This window comes from Penicillium diatomitis (assembly GCF_028827545.1).
Source record: "Penicillium diatomitis strain IBT 30728 chromosome Unknown utg000011l_segment0_segment0, whole genome shotgun sequence".
In the NCBI taxonomy this organism is placed as follows: domain Eukaryota; kingdom Fungi; phylum Ascomycota; class Eurotiomycetes; order Eurotiales; family Aspergillaceae; genus Penicillium; species Penicillium diatomitis.
Window position 1 is genome coordinate 26,104 of NW_026623183.1, and position 20,203 is coordinate 46,306.

General features: G+C 46.6%; 9 protein-coding genes across 9 annotated transcripts; 5 read left to right on the forward strand and 4 right to left on the reverse strand.

Moving 5' to 3' along the window:
* Positions 1-1,401: 1,401 nt before the first annotated feature.
* Positions 1,402-3,623, forward strand: N7539_007693 (uncharacterized protein; the record flags this gene model as incomplete). Its single annotated transcript, XM_056937294.1, has 2 exons — positions 1,402-3,342; positions 3,402-3,623. The coding sequence occupies 2 exons, from the start codon at positions 1,402-1,404 to the stop codon at positions 3,621-3,623; spliced, it is 2,163 nt and encodes a 720-aa protein (XP_056787159.1).
* A 796-nt stretch (positions 3,624-4,419) lies between these two features.
* Positions 4,420-5,711, reverse strand: N7539_007694 (phosphotransferase family protein; the record flags this gene model as incomplete). The annotated part of the gene is made up of 2 exons (XM_056937295.1): positions 4,420-5,651; positions 5,705-5,711. The coding sequence occupies 2 exons, from the start codon at positions 5,709-5,711 to the stop codon at positions 4,420-4,422; spliced, it is 1,239 nt and encodes a 412-aa protein (XP_056787160.1).
* A 1,226-nt stretch (positions 5,712-6,937) lies between these two features.
* Positions 6,938-7,734, forward strand: N7539_007695 (BTB/POZ domain-containing protein; the record flags this gene model as incomplete). The annotated part of the gene is made up of 2 exons (XM_056937296.1): positions 6,938-7,093; positions 7,147-7,734. 2 exons carry the CDS (start codon positions 6,938-6,940, stop codon positions 7,732-7,734), a joined length of 744 nt encoding a protein of 247 aa, XP_056787161.1.
* Positions 7,735-8,468: 734 nt separating this feature from the next.
* On the forward strand, positions 8,469-9,692 carry N7539_007696 (uncharacterized protein; the record flags this gene model as incomplete). The annotated part of the gene is made up of 2 exons (XM_056937297.1): positions 8,469-8,572; positions 8,621-9,692. 2 exons carry the CDS (start codon positions 8,469-8,471, stop codon positions 9,690-9,692), a joined length of 1,176 nt encoding a protein of 391 aa, XP_056787162.1.
* Positions 9,693-10,035: 343 nt separating this feature from the next.
* N7539_007697 (ribonuclease III domain-containing protein) lies at positions 10,036-10,528 on the reverse strand (the record flags this gene model as incomplete). The annotated part of the gene is made up of 2 exons (XM_056937298.1): positions 10,036-10,295; positions 10,339-10,528. The coding sequence occupies 2 exons, from the start codon at positions 10,526-10,528 to the stop codon at positions 10,036-10,038; spliced, it is 450 nt and encodes a 149-aa protein (XP_056787163.1).
* Positions 10,529-12,780: 2,252 nt separating this feature from the next.
* Positions 12,781-13,389, reverse strand: N7539_007698 (uncharacterized protein; the record flags this gene model as incomplete). The annotated part of the gene is made up of 1 exon (XM_056937299.1): positions 12,781-13,389. The coding sequence occupies one exon, from the start codon at positions 13,387-13,389 to the stop codon at positions 12,781-12,783; it is 609 nt and encodes a 202-aa protein (XP_056787164.1).
* Positions 13,390-14,586: 1,197 nt separating this feature from the next.
* N7539_007699 (uncharacterized protein) lies at positions 14,587-15,377 on the reverse strand (the record flags this gene model as incomplete). The annotated part of the gene is made up of 2 exons (XM_056937300.1): positions 14,587-15,028; positions 15,082-15,377. The coding sequence occupies 2 exons, from the start codon at positions 15,375-15,377 to the stop codon at positions 14,587-14,589; spliced, it is 738 nt and encodes a 245-aa protein (XP_056787165.1).
* Positions 15,378-16,930: 1,553 nt separating this feature from the next.
* On the forward strand, positions 16,931-19,102 carry N7539_007700 (patatin-like phospholipase family protein; the record flags this gene model as incomplete). Its single annotated transcript, XM_056937301.1, has 3 exons — positions 16,931-17,438; positions 17,508-17,865; positions 18,169-19,102. 3 exons carry the CDS (start codon positions 16,931-16,933, stop codon positions 19,100-19,102), a joined length of 1,800 nt encoding a protein of 599 aa, XP_056787166.1.
* Positions 19,103-19,233: 131 nt separating this feature from the next.
* N7539_007701 (uncharacterized protein) lies at positions 19,234-19,666 on the forward strand (the record flags this gene model as incomplete). The annotated part of the gene is made up of 2 exons (XM_056937302.1): positions 19,234-19,448; positions 19,489-19,666. 2 exons carry the CDS (start codon positions 19,234-19,236, stop codon positions 19,664-19,666), a joined length of 393 nt encoding a protein of 130 aa, XP_056787167.1.
* Positions 19,667-20,203: the final 537 nt, after the last annotated feature.

Below are 20,203 nucleotides of genomic sequence, written 5' to 3' on the forward strand. Positions count from 1 at the left end.
TAGCGCGCAATACGGAAGATGGGCTTTCACATAGATCGGTCAGCCCACTAATGGACAATGCCTAGCCGCCGACGCACTCTAGCATCTAATGAAATTACATTCATATCGTCATCGTGTCGTATCCGATAGCTGAAGAGATTCGACCTTGAGTCTGGAATGGGCTTTGAGGGCTGCATAACTTAGACCACTTGGTAGTTCTTTCTCCTTTACCAGCGGCGTGGCCTGCGACACACTTTCCATCACAAATTGCGGTCATACCAACAGTATGGCAGATACAGTATGTGTGTGTGTGTGTAATTCATTTACCCTGACCCCTCACCGAAGTGATATGCAGGCTACCACAATTATATATACATCTAGAATACATGTTTCGTGTACTACTTCCAAAACGAACTTAGAGCCTCGTCGGGGCCTGTCGTGGCCTAGTAGCCCTTATTGCTTGTCTTGCTGCCCTCATGGCGCGCGGCTTCGAAATCGCTGTGACGCTTCAGCGAAGTCCAAGACAGCCTCCACCGTCTTGGCACGTGAAGCAGTTCCCCTTTCTCCAGGTCCTCCCAATAAGGTCGTCATGCTGTTAAACGCGTTCCCGACCTTCCTCCGGAGCTCTCGGCGTAGATCTCGGAGTGAAGGACAATCTAGCAGAACATGTATCACACTTTCCCGCTCATCAATGCGGGAGTAGTCTCGCACACATCAGGCAGATACAGTACGTCCCGAAACCGGTGCAACCGCTTGCACTCTTCGACTTGTGAACAGCAACGAAATATTTCCTGTATCAGTCTGGATATTGTAGTTTACATTAATCGAAATTCCGTACCTTGTCTCATAACTGTATTGGCGGGCCAAGGGAGCTGGGATTTTCCACGGATATACATGTCAAACACGTAGCTTGTGACTGCCTCGTGAACATGGCGACCGCTCAATATCCTGTGTCACTGGTATGTCCAAGTGAATAAGTTAGGGACTCCCTACTAGGTTTCTTTCAACGTGTGTCATTCGTCTTTCTACTTTATACTAACTTTCGACAATGGATGGATCAAACATTATTCGAGTTCAACTACACACTCTGTTTGCCCTTACGATCGCTGCCACATGTCTGTCTCAAGCGATCCGAGGCGAGACAGATGCGACCTTCACGACTAAGCGCGAGGCGACCGACCTGGTGAATTGCAATTGCCTCCACAGTAGTCCCTTTGATGCCTGCGAAAATTCAATTTTTATGAGTGCTGTGGATTTTTTTGTTGACAACGGGAATATTATCATACCTTCGAGGTGCTAAATTTAGCCACCAGAAACCTTGTCATCTCTCGGGAAAATACTTCCACCGGAAATCGTGATCAGCTGACATCAGCCCCCAACCAAGACCAGTCGCGATTGTCTCAAGGGACCCTTAACAAATCGATGGCCAACAAGAAATCGCCAGATTACAAGACTCTTTTTCTGCAGGCGGAAAAGAGACGCGAAGAGGCTGAAGAGCGACACAAGCAGGAAGAAGAGCGGAGGAAGCAGGCTGAAGACCGGCAGAAGCAGGCTGAAGACCGACAGAAGCAACTTCAAGAGCTCAGCCGACCAACCACTTTTGTGGAATTCTTACGCCATTGCCATGAACTGCTATCCCGACCGCTGAGAGTCGAGACACCATCTCGGTCGACAACCGGAAAAATCCCCCTTCCCACGGGAAAACATTGCCCAACACGATTGGAATACTGGGCTGACTGCTCAGCACTGCAGTCGGAGCTTTTCAGATCCGTCTACAACTATCTCCAGTTAACCCCCGGGGGGGCGCCTCAATTGTTCTCATCTTTGCCTGAGCTAGAAGGATTAGGCCGTCGACTTGGTCGGAAGCCGATGAGCAGCGAGCAAGAACTCGAGGCCTATGAGCGCTTCGCCGTGGAAGAACATGTCCATGACATAATTACCGAGCTGTGCAAACTACCAGCTGCTCGCAACGAGTTCGGTCTCGGCGATGAAATCCAGTTCAGCAACCATACGAATTCCTTAAACGAGAACGAAGCTCCCGAAGCAGATGCAAGCCAACCATCAAGTGTACACCACCCAAGACCTGATCAGTTCTGCATCCACCGTGTCGACGATCACACTACCACTCTCCTCACATCTGTTGAGTATAAGCCACCCCACAAGCTTTCTCTGGCCACCCTTCGCATGGGGCTGCGACCAATGGACCTATGGAAGGATATGGTCAGATCAAACAAAATACCGACAAACCAAGCAGCCAAGCTGAGGTACAACGCCGAGCGACTTGTCTGCTCCGCTCTTGTCCAGGAGTATCATGTCATGATTCAGGAGGGGCTAGAGTACTCCTATGTGACCAACGGGGTCGCTCGGGTGCTCCTCCGTGTTCCACATGATAAACCTGGCACGCTCTACTACTTTCTATGTGATCCAAATAGCGAAGTGGATATGGAAATGGAAGCTACCCTTGAAAACACTTCTGTCGCAAGAACACTGTCTTTGTGTTTGATGGCATTCCGCTCGCCTGTGCGAGGTCAGGAGTGGAGGAATTCCGTACGACCAGACATTCCTTTATGGAAGACCAGTTTCGATCACACTCGCTCTCGCATTCCCGAAGACGAATTCCGCCAACTTCCTCTCAACTCCGACAGTACCGCGCCCAAATTTCCAAGCCCAGATTCTGGTTCGACCTATGAACCATCGTCATCACCGCCAGAGCCCCCGGAATCATTATCACGTCAAGTGTCTTCTAAATCTCGAGTTAGCTGTGCCCCATCCGATGTGAGGCATCGCTTACACTCGTCACAATCACCCGACACCGACTCAAATCCGGCAACGCGCCGCAAACGAACCTTCAGTCAAGTTCCGTCATCTCCATCCGTCCAACGCGTGGCCCGACAAAGAGAGACAATCGATGGTAGGGGTCCAGACAGCCAGTCCCGCCACCGCGGCGCACAATTCTGCACCCAGAAATGTTTACTCGGGTTGCAGTCTGGCGGTCTTCTAGACGACTGTTGTCCAAATGTGATGCTACATCGTCGAAGCAAGGATGATCAGCAGCATCCGATTACTTCAGAAGACTTGGTCCGTCTACTCAAAGCACAATTGGACGAAAACATTGACCGATGCAAACCCCTCGGAGGGTGCGGGGCATACGGCGCGCCGTTCAAACTTACTTGTATCACATACGGCTACACTGTCGTCGGAAAAGGCACCACAACTAGGCTGTGGCAAGAAGTCTCTCGCGAAGCGGAGGTATACCGAATTTTGCGTAAGGTACAAGGGTCCGCTGTTCCTGTTTTCTTGGGTACAATCGACCTGGCAAAAATTTATTTCCTTCACGGTGCTGGAGAGATTCGCCATATGCTCGTGATGGCCTGGGGGGGGAAAGTATGGCATCGATGGAGCTGACGCCTGAGCTTCTGCAGAGGGTTCACCAATCGAACAAGGAAATCAGAGCTTTGGGAATCATCCACGAAGACCTTCGACGTGAGAATGTTCTTTGGAATGAACAGCTTGGGCGGGCAATGATCATCGACTTTCACCGCTCCACATTGAAACGTCGACCGACTTTGCAGCAGCCGCGAGCCTCAAAACGACGACACCGTCAACCAGAGACAGTTGGTTCGAAACGTCTTCGTGTGACGTGAAGGGTGCTCAATCTTATTGGATTAGCAATTCAATTACGCATGATAATGAAGCATGCAGCATTTCCGGCCGCATCTGCCTGAATCAATCAGGATTTATTTTTATCATCATTCTTGATGCCCGCTTCTCCACTGCATATACTGGCCTCAGGTGATATACAATCCTATATGTGTTGACAGTGACGAATCGATCACCCAATTCTGGCTCTTGGACTTGACTTTATGTGATGCTATGAATGATATGAAATGATTGATTCGACTATGAAGCCTCAGCACCGATATTATGGACTGTCGTGTACTAATCGAAAAAATTGCGATAAGCGCCCACCGCTCGGCAACCTTGACCAATGAGATTGTTCACTTTCCCAGCTTCTCCGTATATTTTTCACGTTTCACTTGGCAACGACCCCCTACTTCTTCCTTTCCTTCTCTCCTTTCAATGCTTTGCTTCCGCCACCCAGCTCTCCACAGCAGAAACAGCATCATAGGGTGACTTCTTGCGCTCCAGAAGAAATGTTAGAACCTCTGCTGGGCTGAAGACTTGTTCGGGCATCTTGCTGGCAAACTGACGTGCAGGTCACTCGACCGTCTCCTGGTCACATTCCTCGATGCGTTGCTTTTGGCTCGGCAACTGCCTGAAAACTGTGTGAGTCGAAATGTTCTGATCGGCAGGTTTCTTGTCTGAACGAACGTGGTATATAATTGAAATGGAGCAAGGTACTAAAGAAAAATAGCCATCTTGATTCTCAAACTGACATTTTGTTCCTTTTTTGTCACCTTTTGGCGAGACCAGCATGTTTCAATTATACATTTCGATCACTTGTTGGAGTTGATGATCATTTTTGTAGTGTTCCAATGCTTCTGCCTTCCAAGTCTCCCAATGGAAATCACTAGTGATGCCCATGGCTCCCAAAAGTCCGGCAAAGAGCCCAAGGAATCCCTCCCAATCTGCGAGGTCGTAACCGCAGCAAAATCGAAATCTGTGGATGAGCCGGCCATTCCTGACAATCTTTCCGAGATCCGGATGCCCTTTTGCTTCAAAGCACTCTGCAAAAAAAGTTTCGTCTTCACCAATGGAGGTTTTACCCGCGTAGAAATCAGCAACAGGGAGCAGGACGATCGGTGAGTTGAATGCTCCTGACTTTGAATCTGTATACGCCCACTCCCAGTCTATAATTCCAGTAATATTAAATTCTTCGTCAACAAGTATTTGGTCCCCCTTCTCATCCGCATGCTTCAAGTAGAACTTCCCGTCGTCGAGAAGTCTCTGAGAACAAGCTTCCGGGACCTTGTCCAAGAGAAAACGATGAATCAAAAACGCATCGACTGCCCGGTCGACATACGACTCCTGTCGAACGATAAGATCCAAAATTAATCGGATATGTGCGCTAAAGTATAGTTCAATGGAGAAGAAAGGACCTAGCGCTTTCATCTGGGAATCATGAAAGTCAGTCAAGGACTCTCGAGCAAATGGTCCAAGATCATAAGAGCCTGGATGGTGCATAGAGCCCGTCATAGCGAAAGGATGAGCCTTTAGCTCAATATAAATGTCTGCAAGTTGACTTGCTACCTTTTTCCTTTGCTCGGGAGTGGCCAGAGACCAGCGCAAGGAACTTCCTGGCAGCTTCTCCATTAGGATATATCCAACGCCAATAGGGTTCGGTTCACAAAAATTGAAGTCGAAAACTTTCGGAACTGGGACTTGAGTTTCACCAAGAAAATGTAGGGTTGAAACCTCGCTGCGCAGAATGTAATCTCGTAGCTCTGCTGGCGGCGAAGTCGCGTTGGACCTTCGAACACGCGCCAGCCAACTGATGCCATCATCGAATGATATCTCGATATGGTAATTCATTCCTCCCATGACTGAGCTTCGCGTTGATCTGTCATATCTAAGGTCTTGCAAAATGGAGCAAGTAAGGCCACCCCGAAGAGCTGATGCTCGAGAAATGAGCGCAGGAATGTTGATTTTATCAATAAGTTTGGTGATCTCATCCTGTTCGGCTTTCCTGGCGGCGGGGTCGTATTCAGCCTCTTCCTATTCACAAGAATCAGCAAGGCCTAGAATGCCGTTGTCTTGGACTCACCTCCCATCTCGGACAGGTATGGTAACTTGGTTCCAGATGTTTCGCACAAAGATGACGATTGCACAGAGCACATTCCCCGTATATGCGAACAGAGGGTTTGTTGCAATCTTGAATATCACATAGCCACATCATCATTTGCCTTGTATCTCTCAAGACCACAGAAATTAGAAAACTCGGGCGGGTCTGCTATTTATGTGATGAGTCATTATGGCATGGCTCGCCTGAATTTGAGTCTATTGTGGACAACCTGATTCTTAAGCACACCGCTAATTTGACACGTGGCGACTGCGCAGACCTCCTAGAGCTCTTACCTGGAGCGCTGTCACCCAAACTTAAGTCCTTACTTCTTCTTTATCATAGTCAAAAGTCTCCGTTGGTCCAAGTATTGCATACGGAGCAGCTCATATGGCGCTTAGCTAGAAGATTTGATAGGCTACACCCCTCATTTGTGTGACAATCACACGAGAAACCATAAGCAGACGATACATCAGAAGTTGCAACTGACACCTGACTCTGGTCACCGAAAGGTTAAAAAGAGGTTGACTTCCGCAGGTTGCTCATTTTACCACGAATCACTTCTTCACAATCCCTTATTCACTGTGTCGATCAACTGTTGATTCTTTTTGTATCCTTTTCGGTTGAAATCCACAAGAATGCCAAGCCCTGCTATCAAATGCGTGAAAGAAGGCTGCACGAGCTGGGCAGAGAGTGGGTCGAGATATTGTACCGCCCACAGTATGTATGATGTCTATAATGAGCTAGCTCTATCGGTACTAATCAATGTTCTGCGACAGAATAAGAATCGATGGATGAGACTTGGGAAGCAGTCTGAGGCCCTCCGCGAAGCTTTGTTTTAAACTCTTTGCTGCCTCTCTACTTTTACTATCATTTATCTTTCGCATACCTACGTCCACAACTATCCTCCTGCTACTGTGGACCTTGAATGAGATGGTGATCATACCACATGTATTCTTTCAAAAATCTTTCGTTGTCAATCATCCCTGTTTTACAATTACAGCGACTAAGAATCAAATGTATTTTCTGTCGTACTGGAATACCAAGAACAGGATCTCATTAATGGGACCCCCGCATGTTCATCACTCGACAGTCTACGCGTCAGATATAATTTTCCCCGCAATACTTATGTTGGGGCGAAGATTTAATTTTGTCCGGTTTTCTATCTTAACTCTCTTCCTCGTGCGAGATCAAGTGCCAGTGGACGCGATAGCAATCATGTCTGAACTCAAGGATGTCCTGCAAGACCTACTTCTACGAGGCCGATTCTCTGACATGGAGATTCTTTGCCAAGGAATTACTTTCAGAGTTCACAAAGCTATTGTGTGCACTCAGTCAAGCTATTTCTATAGCGCGATGTGCGATGGCTTCAAGGTATTTTTTATTTGGAAATGGAGGATATCTTTGGTCGCTTACTTTATTCTTAGGAATCCATCGATCGAGCTATCAATATTGAAGACGACACTCCAGAGACCATGGAACGTGTTCTATCTTTTCTCTATCTCCGAGATTATAATGAGGATGGGCACATTCTTCAATATCATCAACCGATATCGACGCTTGCCATCTGTGATCATGACTCTAGTTCATCTCTTTCGGAAAATAAGCCAGAAATCTCAGAGCCAGCTAATCGAGTTGCTTTCAACAATATTGAAGTGTTTATCGCTGCTGATAAGTATGCGATCCTTCCTTTGAAAGCTCTGGCTACCCTAAAGCTCTCCCAATGGGCAGACAAAAACTGGTGCTCTCCTATGTTTAACGAAGTCGTGCAAAAGGTCATGACGTCAGTACCACAACATGAATTATCTCTTCGGGAAGTGATTGCCGACATTATATCGAGGCATGTCTTCGACCTTATCCAAGACCCAGAGATAGTTCGCACCTTAGATTCTTTTGGATGCCTTGGGTCCCTCGTTATCATGAAATTAATCAGCAACGAGATGGTGAAACGGCCTCACGATAATTATGTTTTGCCGTTGGGTACTAGGATCAGCTCTTCTCGGCGCCATCGGTAATGTGCGAAATCTTTCAATGTGAAATTAATAAGTGGAGAATATGGAGATCGAACTTTTCGTTGCGACTCTTGGAATACGCGATATTGAAGCGTCCTATTTCAGTCCTTAGGTTTCGTCACGCACGAAGGATCTGGTCCCTGCCACACGGCTCTGGGATGGAGAAAGGAGAACAGAGTACCACTCATACGATACGGTTCCCATAGCTCCCAATACCAGAATTCGCAGTACCAAATGATGCAATCTATAGCAAGGCAGACGACTTCTTTGAGAATTGAATCTGCCAGCATCGCCACTACAGTTTCTCTTTCAGCTTTAGGCACATTGATTGTCATGCCGGAATGTACAAGGTTTCGATGCTGGCCAATATGGCCGATTGCAGGAATATATAGCGCGATACTGAAGACGAGGCTCACGGTCCTGGTGCGGATAAGTAGTAAAAGCTTCTGCACTGGCCAAATGTAATCAATCATAATCATGTAAATGGTAAGATTGTACCTTTCAATGGCTGTGATAATGCAAGGACACATCACAACATGCCGCAACTTCTGGAGAATTTGGCGATGATGGTACGTATAGGTTAACGCATGCAGGACAACTCATACCTGCATCCTGGCATTTTCCCTCTTTTGCCGCCCAAAAATCTAAGAAGCCATGGCACACATTCCGCTGCTTCGAATATTTCCTTAAATTGACCCGGGTTTTTCCTTCTCTCCTTACTGCAAGGACCGACGAAAATGGTCAAGAAGAAAACTAAGCAGCGTCGAGCCCAAGAGGAACCCCTGAATCCGATGTCTGTCCAGGTATCTCCAAAGGTCGATTATGTCCAGCCATTGTCATCGTAAGTGCTGTTGTCCATTTAATCGACTTTTTATCTAACTTTTCATAGACCATACGAAGGCCCAGTCGTGACCGCCACGATCGGGAACAAGCAATATTGCATTCTGGGATATTGTCTTCGGAAATGCCCGCAATTTGAGCAGCAGTCGGTTTTGTCTTCATATATTACCCTGCCTTATATTCACGAGGATGTTGGGCATACCTTTGTGCATTTCCTATATTCAGGGTGCTACGAGACAATAGATTCGCCAGTCGATGATGGTATATCCAGTGCGATGAGAGAGTATAGGAGAAGTGTCCTTATCTACCAGGCATCCAGAACATACCAGCTTCCCTCTCTTGAGGCCCTTGCCCGAGATTACATAGAACGGTTCGGCGAAGAAATGTCTATATCCGATATACTGCGGACTACAAGTGAGGTCTTTTCAAACCTTCCTGAGGACGAAACCTGGCTTCCGAAGTATATCGAAAGAAACCTCCGGCACTCGTTGAGGTCTAGCAAGTCAAAGTTCGATGTGGATGAACTTTACAAGGCTTTTGGTCAGGATCATTACTTCGATAATACTGTGACAAGAATGATGCTCGAGATACTCCTCCGTCCGCAGGAGTTCACCTCGCAGGACGGGAAGAGCGACTGCGAACAGATACGCATTCATGGGAACACGGAGGTGAAGGCATCGATTGGAAATCCACTGGACGGGATAGCTGGCGGGCGACAGTTGACAGAAGCGTGGACTAATGGAATGCCCGCTATTGGGGAATCTTTTGTCCCTTTTCCAAGTGCTGCAGATGAGCCTGGTGCTGCAGATGAGCCTGGTGCCGCTTTCAACGAGCCTGGTGCTGCTTTCAACGAGCCTGGTGCTGCTTTCAACGAGCCTGGTGCTGCGGATGAGCCTGGTGCCGCTTTCAACGAGCCTGGTGCTGCTTTCGACGAGCCTGGTGCTGCTGAGGATTCCACCGATAGATTGCATCCGACGAAGGTCTGCCTTGAGGATGTAGCTCTTTACCAGCACTGGAAAAGCATGTCCTCAAAGAGGAGAGCTAAACGAACACGAGCTCTTGTTGCAAAGGGTCTCCCGATTCCAGGGAAAGATGGCTTAGTTTCGATTCTTGTAGTGTGAAAACTTCTGCTATTAGGTTTCCAATGAGCATCTGCGGGCCCTCGGTTTCCAGGTCTCCTTTTCCTGCGGTTAATTGCACTCTACCAACATTACAAACCTCAGATACTCATACTCGGCATGAAACAGGCAATAAACAATCAGCTATTCAATTACAAACAGTAATAAGTCAAATAATAACTAGCCATCAGACTTTTCCAGCATGCTATCGAGAGATACTTAGTGAACTGGAGACTCAATGCGGCGGGCCATAAGAAAGGTCATTGTCATATCAGTAATTATCATTAGATAGATACTGAATCAATTCGAAGACAGAATAATCTTCACATGCGGAGGACTCAGTATATTAGGTAGAAACGCGGTCGGAAGGTGGGTATAGGTCAAGTTTCTCCATGACTTCATCCACCTGCTGTACGTCTTCGTTGGAATCAAGCCAAACTGCACCAAGAATAGCTTCCACGGTGGTGGCTAATGTGCTGTCCGGTACATTCCTGTCTAAGTCTGGTCTTTGGTGGATAAATCTCTGTAAATTCAAGACTTTAGCCCTAGAGGCTAGCTGCTTGTTGCAGGCGTAAGCTTGGAGCATACTTGTTCCTTGCTCTGTACCTATATATCAGCTAAACGTCTGTACTGGAAGGTATAAACATACCCGTAGTGTTGCCTTCGCGATACCAACGTTGAAGCAGCATAAGGTCGAGTACTTTGTCTCCTATCAAGGCTAGCCGCACATTTCCTGCAGATGCTAGTCCCGACTCTTCCAAAGCCTCTTCTATCAAGTCTCGGGCATGGAAATGATGCCCAATCACTTTTTCAAAATTTGTATTGAGTTCTGATTCCATTCAGTGATGTTTGTGTTGGATTGTAGTTTATAAAAGCCAAAAGTTTCGCGACAGTATGTGAAAGTCCTCATGAGCTTTATAGAATTAGAATTGTCCAATAGTCTACGTAATTATGACATCTGTATGAGCATTGGACGTTGAAGGACTATTCTCGTGTTCGGTAGTCGACTTATACCAAGGTTGGTGCGGCTCACCATCAATAAATACGTAATATGATATATAGCATATGCATAGAGGGTCTGAAAGGCGGAATTCCAGCCTAAATGTAATATTACGACTACCTCCTGCTTTAGAGCTACATTGAAGCCACGAAAATCTATAACCCTTTTATTAACCGCTATTTGTACCGCTTTCTGGGTTTCCTCCACCGACCGACCCTCTTACACTCGTGAGCGCGCATTGCGTTGCACAAACATACATCGGATGGATAGTGCATCAAACAAAAGTAATTGGACGATAATTGCGGGGTATGACTACGGCAGACTTACTTGGCAGAAAAAGATGGTAAGCAGACCTGCGGCGCCACTGAACTCGCTAGTAGCCGCCAACACTTTATTGGTAGTCTATGCCTACTAGAGAATCGAAATATGAACGCGATACTTTCAATTATAAGATACATATGATAGATAGTATAACTATAGCTAGCACTGAATACATAGGGGCAGAGTGATTTATCTGCTGGACGAGTAAGCATGGTTATCAAAGAAGATAAGCCGGTGTTTCTTAATTGCGGTCAAAAAAGACAAATGACCAAGAACGAAAACACGGATCCAGGAATTTTGACAATTCTCGACCCAGAGTTGGCTGTTGGCTTGCTTGTGAGGTTGATTGGATCAGTTCGAGTCATGGCGAAGTGCCCGCTCGCCTCCATCTCCGTTAAGGATGTGGGGCTTAGGAAAGTTATTGGTAAACGGGATGGTGAAGTCGTGCCTAGAGCTTGAACGTCGTGAGTCATGCTCGCGCTCGAGGCCAGCTGAGACGTGGGTACTATACGGCTTGAGGCTAGCCAAATTCCACTAGCGATTAATCGAGGTTAGACTAGTCTTAAATCTCGTTCATTATCGTGAACGGGGCACGTCTTTTACAACCTTGAAGGTGGACCCTCGGTGACCGAAGTCCCTATAGGCGTAACTGCCGCAACCACGGAGCTGCGGGAAGCATAAACCTGCCGAATTTTGAGTGCGCGATTATTAACATTTGATAAAATCATACCTTCACTGGAACACTGAAATGGCAAGCACTAGCCACAGCGACAAGACATGAAATGTATTTAGGTAAATACATGGTAGGCACTGCAGGTACGGGCTTGAAATCATGGCCTCGTTACCGGCAACTGTCATGCGCGTTAGGCTCTCTAAATAGACCTCGAACTCTAGGGCTCCAGAGCTCGCTCATCATTCTACTTCTATTTGGTGAATGCGACCTCAGAACCAATGTCGCAGCAGGCGTATAGAACCCGTGCCGCAGAAAAGCGCTTGGAACAAGAGCAGACCTTTAGAACTAGTGTCGCATTAGCGCATATTGCGGGATCGTCCTTTGACCTCTACTGGACGTATTTCTGCACTGTCAGAAGCATGTCTACCTAACCTGAGGTGACCCAACCCCTGTTACCTTGCTGCCTACAGCCCATGTTTTCAGCAAATTGGAATCAATGCCACTCATTAAGAAAATGTTGGAACACTCTTACAAAAGAACGTATGATTTCTATTTAAGCGCGGTTCAGGGGTCCCACATTCCATTTTCCTGCCGAGCTGCAGCTAGGGATGGGATTACAGGGACTGTAGGTTCAATTTCGAAACTCATAATAAGGCCGGGAGTCCTGCGCGTAATCGCAGGAATAGGTGCCACGCTAGAACATTGGTGAAGCCATCCCGGGACCTCTTATCTTCGGCAAGGCTAGAATTGCGAAACGGTAGAAATGGATCGCACAAATACTGAATTCCAGGCAGCATGGCAAATCTGCAATTCATGTTTCTCTCAACGTGTACGCTGGAACTCCTAGCCAGAAGCGGGCCATTCAAGTTAAATTTGAGAGGATGATTATCTCCGAACCACGACAAATCTAGATCTTGTGAGTAGCGCACAGACATATGCTTCTCATCGTAAGCAACAAGTCGATGCGCGATGCGCCTGATAAAACTCTAGTTTACGCCTCTATTCAAGACACCCGAAAGATTCGTGGACTTTTTAAGATTATTTATAGTTATCAGAGAAAGATTGACGTGGCCATCACCGGACAAAACACTTGGCTCTTAAGTTACTATATCGACAGAGGACTGGGCTGAGAATGGGCTGTCGATCTCTTCCATTGGTTCCACATCGCTTGATCCGAGTTGTTGCAAACAATTGGCAACGTACAGCTCTTCCTCTGTATGTTTCAAAGTCTCTTTCAACTGATCGATAGCATCCTCTCGAGCTTTCGCTTCGTTTTGCAGTTTCTGAATCAAATTTTTCTGCTGCTGGTTCTGAGCGACCAAATGCTCAACATCAACCGAATGGGCGGACTCAGTTGTGGGCAATTTGAGTAGCGAATCATTAACCCAAGCATCAATTGCAGGGTATAATTGCTGGAGTTGAGAGGCCAGATTCCGTGTCTTTGTTCTCTCAGTAGAAAGGTCGTATGCCAATGTTCGACAGGTCTCGGCAGTGTGAGCTAGAGAGAAGTCTACCTGCGACTTTTGGTACTGTATTCCTGCCATAGCCCGTTCTATCTTCGAACAATACGCTTGCAGTCTCTGATAGGCAAGCGAATCATCATAAATTCTTGTTTCCAGAGTAGTTTGATAGCGTTTCGACTCCTCTTCTTGTCGTAACAATTTCTCGACAATAGGAATTGACTGCTTAATTAGTGAGATTTCCATTGTGAACAGACATCGATAAAGTATGGAAAGAAGCTCTCACAGTTGTCATGCTGGCTTCTGTGTCAGTAGCCATGCTCGCATAGCATGTGTCACGATGAATGAATGAAAATAAGAATGTGCTGTCAATCAAAAGAGCTGTAAGCTATCGCTTGCTTGTTGCGTTGCTGGGTTTCTCAAACATTGCTAGAGTTAGAGATACTTATAATGCTATATGGACTGTCCAATTTCAGTGCCGCAGCTGTGGGATATAGGCAGTAGATGTGCTATTTCCGTGTCGCAGATTCACGGCCGCCACAGATATTGAGCTCAGCACGCATACTGGAACATGGCCCCATACCAAGTACACACTTCGATAACTCCCAACATAAAGAGTAGGCTATAGAGAATTCAGATGACTTCACATCAAGATTCAGCTTGTAGCAAAGATTTGTGGTTGGTCGGGAAGACTTTTGATACGGCTTTCCAAGTCTTATAACAGCTTGACATAGGCCCGAAAGATTTCTCAGTCTGCTATCTCATTCCTCTGTCTTGTTTCCACTTTCTCTCTATAATCGTGCGTCTTCACCACCCAAATTCCATAATTAATAAGCCGCACCACTCCGGAACAGCACCACGCAGGAACAAGCCCTTTGCGTTTCACATACACTTGTCATCCCCTATTAGCTTGAGAATGAGTCATATTACCTCTCAGCGCCTGGAGCCTATCACGGAGGAAGTATCTCCAATGGATCATCGAGTACTTTGCCTTGGCGGTAGCTCGTCCATCATCGAGCGGCTTCCATCGCGTTTACGAGATTCGAAAAGCTCGTCATTTGACGCACACACACGTTTCGAGGAAATGGCCTACGAATTGAGTTACTTGAAAGCAGAGCTTCAATGGCACAAAGAGACCAAACAAATCCTTCTGCGTCTTCAACAAAAGATGTTCGACATATTTGGATCATTTGAGGATGCACTTGCACTTGCGGCAGCCCAACTGCAACAGTCCGATCAAGACTATTTGAGCGTTTGGGAAAACCAGTCGGCAAATTGCAGCGAATGCTCGATCTAAGTACATTTTTTCAGGAACTGCGATAGCTAGTTTATTCCTTTTATTGTATCTACTTCGAGGTATCTTGATGTTGAGGAATAGGACATGAGCTAGAGATATGTTCAGAGAATAAGAAATAAACGTTATCAGACAGCAGCCCTGATATCTCAGCGATCATTGTATCTACCCGCTAATTCGCCTATCTCCTGCATTGCAATTTGCTCCCGTCGAATGACTTCAAGCATAATACTGTCAAGAGTCTTGAACTTGTCACCTAGGATATCGATCTCCCGTAAAGCTCTCTTCAGATGAGCCTCTGTCTGTTGAAAGTATCCGTCAATCTTATCAAGACTGAGCTCCAACCCCATCAAACGAGGTTCAAGCCTCGACAGACGATCTTGGACATTATTTAGACTCCCATCCATTTTCTCGAATCGTCTGGACAGCGAAGCGGCATGTTGGTCCCAAGTCTGATAGTCTTCATTAAGGTGGCGAATTGTTGATGAAGATCTGTTGAGCACCACCCGGTTATCAGAAGCTGATTGCGATAACAATTCACTTTTCCTGCGGCTCAGGTTTTCATTTCCGTGTATTGGTTCATTGATGCCACTGTTACTGTTAACGAACGAAACAGCAGCAAATATTAAAGTTTGAAGACGTACGTCGTGCTTTGGAGTGAATGGGTGCATGATTCCGGCATGGTCGCATTTATCGATGCATTGAAGTCATCGAATCCTCCCAAATCTGTCTGTTTCGTGGTATCTGGAAGCCACTGGCCCAGAGTACAATCATCATACAGCTGCAAATCTGGGAGGCTAGTAGACTCTGTCGTCATTTGGGTGAAGGGTTTAAGCCTTTGAAGAGGGTCTTCGAGTTCCTGACATTCAGCAAGAGCAAGATCCAGATCGTTGCTACTGTACGGAGCCGAAAATTGGCCAAAGCTTTCATAAGTAGACATAGTTGATCCGCGTGGGAGATCTGTTCCAAAGGGGACAGGGTCTCAGCTTTAATGGACTTTGAAACGGCGAGAATCCAACTTTTTACAAGGATCAGTAGTGTTGGTATATATCTATGGCTGATTGGATCGGATGGACAGGGGTTTACAAACGGACTCAGCATGGTGCGAGATATAGGGTCATTCAAATAGCGTGCATCAGTGCTAAGCCGGCACGTAAATCGGTCATCAGGCCTGGACTCCCAGAGGTTCATCTAGTAACAGAGACCGTAGCGTGGTGGGGTGAGGAGAAGGTGAGAAGCTGTCGATTTCTGGCACTATGCTCTTTTCTGAATTGGTAGAGTACCCAATTGTCAGGGCTATTTAAACGCCAATGAATGCTGACATTATTGCGCTTTTGAGGTTTATTATATCACCGTTGACTTCGTAAAACATGCTGAACAAATTGGATATTGGCTGGTTCGATTTTGGAATGAGAGAAGATGCGCAGCCTGCTCTTCGAGTTCTTGATCGATTGAGAAATGTTGTCGAGGAGTTACCAAATCCAGATATCCAAACACCCTCGCTGTGTGTGTTTCTTGGGGGAAGAATCAAGGATCAGCTTCTCCAACAGATTTTCAACTTCAACAATATCAAGAGATACCATTCTTCAGCCGCTATCAAACTCCGATGTGACTCTTCTTCCATGCAGAATTCCAAGCCAATCTTATTGGCAGACGGAAGATTTCCTGATCCCGATGAGGCTTGCGCAAGAAAACTTGGGGCCGGTCCAGGTCGTTCTGCATCCTGGAATCCCGATTCATCGACCGAGCTTCTTCTCGCAGTCTGGTGTCGGCTGATATTTCTGTTCACAGATGTGGTATGCATATTCATTGACGACAGAAAGGACCTGCAGAGTTTTAGCCGATTTGTGCAGCGTTGCTCAAAGCTTCAATCTGCATATCCTTTTCCCGCAAAACAATTGCCGAGCCTTTCCGTACTTTGCACTTCAAACGCAACAGTCAGGAATGTTGATGATTTGTTATCAGCAAAATCCAAAGAATGCCCAGACAGAAGTAACGAGAGCGTTTTGTCTACCATTTTTTCCGAAGTCAAGTGCTCCAACATTATTGATGATAGATTATCGGAGACGGTCAGGTCTCAGCGTATTAGAGCGCTACTAATCGAGAAGATCGATTTCATCTCGGCAAATCGGCAAGAGTATCATTCGCGACCAAGCGGGTTACAACTTAATCGATTATTCCAATCGGCGACTGATCATCTGCTCGAAGACGTTGCTAGCCCTTTTTGTTTTGTACAAGCCACTCGAGAGGATCGGCCAGTGCCTGGGAGTATCATTTCTTCTCTCACCCACTTCCTAAGGCTTTGTTATGAGGCGGATATCCGCCGCTCGGACGTTGCACTCGATATAGCATCAGCCCTTTTGATGGATCATTTTGTGCCTCAAATGCTTGGTCAGTATTATCGCTGTGTATATTTAATGAGCGTGCGCCGCGCTAACTTGCTTAGTCATCGACGCCAAATTGGTGTTTGAGAGATTGTATGCTTCCGACTTGATGAAAGCGTTCAAGAATTTACTGGAGACAACGGATGCAGAGCTCACGCCAGAGTATGAGACTGAAGTCGTCACATGTCACTTCACTAACATGGTTAAGTTACTACCAGAAAAGCCATCCGCTGTCTTGCGGAGAGAACAGCTAGCATCCTTAAGTGGTCGGATGTGCTGTCTTAAGAGCCACCACATTTGTCTATTTTGCCTGCTGCGTTCAGCTCAGCATGTCTTATCATGCGGGCACACATTATGTGACAGCTGTGCCCAAATTTTCGGAACCCCTGTTGCTGGTGGGGAATACCAATTTCTGGTCAAAGGATGCCTTTGTTGTCTGTATCCAAGACCTCTTCTCATTAGCGTACTTCCACCTACCATGAGTGCAAGTATCCTTGCTATCGATGGTGGAGGCGTTCGTGGGGTTATTCCATTGGAATTCTTGACTCTCGCCGCTGAGCATCTAGCCCCGTGCTCGATACAGGATGTTGTGGATCTTGCGATCGGAACAAGTTCTGGTATGTCAAATGCTGGTTGAGCAGAGTCCAACCACTGGTGCTAAAAGCACTTGTTTGTTTTTCTTGCAGGGGCCCTTATCGCTCTCGGTCTTTTTGCTATGTCATGGGACGTTCGAACATGCTCCGAAAGATTCGATACTTTGGCGAAGCGTATCTTCTCGCGGCGGCGCCCCTCCATCTTATCCATGCTACTTCATCGGTTAGCCGGCGTCGAATCGCGAGTTGGTGGTGCGCTTCGATCACTTCAATGGCTCATACAAGACAGTTGCTATGACTCCATTGCCTTTGACGATGCGCTTAAAAGCGTCTTCGGAGAAGATCGTCAAGTTTTCAGTGCTCCTGACGCTAAGGATTTGAGTCTCCAACGCTCAGACTCAAAGTTTGGCGTGATCACCACAAGTATTTCGAAAGACACAAGTACCTTTGTGTTCGGTAATTTCAATGCATCCGAGAATGTGAACAAGGATTGTGGTCAGTTTGAACAAGAATTTACTGCGATTAACTTCGGTCCTCTCACAACTATCAGATTTTCGGATACTACACCCGGAAGATGTCCACAATGAGCCCCTGTTATGGAAGACGTGCGTTACTTTCCCCGCCTGCTTCTCGCCCGCTAGTCCACCGGTTCGAGTTTCGAGTCTAACAGTCCACTAGTGCAAGGGCAACAGCGGCCGCGCCATTGTAAGTTTGAAACACAGCCAATGAGACACATCTGCTCAACCGCCCATAGCTATTTCACCCCCGCGGATCTACAAGGAATTGGATCTTTCCAGGATGGCGGACTAAAGTACAATTTTGCGGGTGACATCGCGTGTCAAATCGCCCAGCAAGTTTGGCCGTCCGCTGTTGGATCTCTTCGAGTACTCTCTCTCGGAACTGGCAAGGCTTCGCATCTTGATCAAACCCCCCATTTCCGCCATGTCTTCAGTGACGGATTCATGCGGCGGGGCTTTGATGCTTGGATGTCAACAATGAACACGGACGCAGATTGGAAAAAATGGAGAAACCGACTGACTGACGATTCGAAAACAGATAGTCATCGTCTAGACGCTCCCCTTGAAAGCACTGACTCAAATTTGGACTCCGTGGAAAGCATGGAAAGATTGCGTGATCTGGTCATTCTACAGCCTGGCAGTTCACGAATGGTCCGCGAAGCAGTCTCGACCCTCTTAGTCTCCCGCTTCTTTTTCTTGATTCAGTCGGTACCAGAGCAGGCTACATGTCCGTTTTGGTGCTACGGAACAGTCAGGTGTAAAGGGCCGGCGCGTGAAATCATCACTGCACTGGAGAGGCTTCATCCAGATGGTCTCCAATACACTTCGCAGGACGGTTACGTTGAGAGGTTTAATGGCGTGAGAAGTATCTGTGACACGTGCGGTTGCTATTATCAACCAATGTCGTTTCTCGTACCTCACCTTGATCAACGTGTTGAGGTCTTTATTACAAACACCACGAAGAAACAATGGAGAATCAGTGGGTTTCCTGCTACGGTTAGGCAAATGATTCACAGGCAGAATTTTGGCTTCTCATTTGGACGAGATGACCATGGGTACCCCTGTCGGGAGGACTGCAGATCCTGTGGGAAATCTGGTATTCCTGGAGGTCAACGACGTAAGAGGAGAACGTCATTGTCGCAGAGTCGAGACTTGAAAAGAGTACGGTAACTACTTGCTGAATGGGGATTACGGTGGCGAATAGAATGCTGAATATAAGACTTTTCAATGTCGCTTTCCTGGTCCGCGGATCTCAAATTTCTATGCACCGACTTAAGCCATAAAATTCTCCACCGAAAGCAATGGGTGGTCCAGATCCGAACAGAAATTCCCGAGTCAGATTCGTTAGGAGATCGCAAACTCTGAAAAACAAAGCACAGGAGCTTGCAAAGACATGTAACGCCAGAGTCTATCTCATGGTCGATCATCCAAAGGGCTCATTTGTCTATAAATCAGACAACAATAGCGCATGGCTAGAGCATGCGAAGATTATCCACGTACTTGCAAGAACAGTCCGGTACCTTGAAGAAAAAAGACTGACAACAAAGGCAGAAAAGTCGATCGCTCACAGCATCTCATGATGACTCCGCTCTCCTCAAATGTCCTAGTCCCGGCAAGATTCAGGTCTCAAGACTCGACAAACTCGCAAGATATTTCGCGAGTAGACTGGATCAGTTGAGAGCGCTAGAAGCTATCTACGAAAATCTTACAGCGCAAAGTGCAGCTTCACTTTAGCGCGGAAAGATGGGTTGCAGCACTGCTTTGGTTCGGTTCGGGAAGTGTTAATTTCTTGGAGATGTTTTGACACCTGATCGCAAATCGAACTGTTTGCGACGCAATTGGGTCGAATACAATGTCGCCGGGGATTGAGTTTGCCGCATGTTAAGAGGTGACTTTTCCATGGTAATGAGATCTGCTCGCGAGACATCACCGGAGCATGCTTCTCTGGTGAACGAATCACGAAATTCATTTTTTCTGTTATTCATATCAAGAGAGTCCCTCCTAGCCGTAGATTACATAGAAAACATTGAAATCAATTTACTTTCCCCAATTTTAATTTCGGCCACGGAAGGACCATAATTTTAAATTGACTAGTGGACGTCGAAACCTGTGTCGCAAACTGCCTCTTAGCTGAACCTAATAGACCACATAGCCAAAGTTCTCAAAGCCGGGTATAAGTGAAGACTTCTAGTCACTTTTACGATTGGTACTCTTCGCTTAAATTCTAGCCTTTTTTACTTTTATTATGATCATTTTTTTCAACTTGACCTC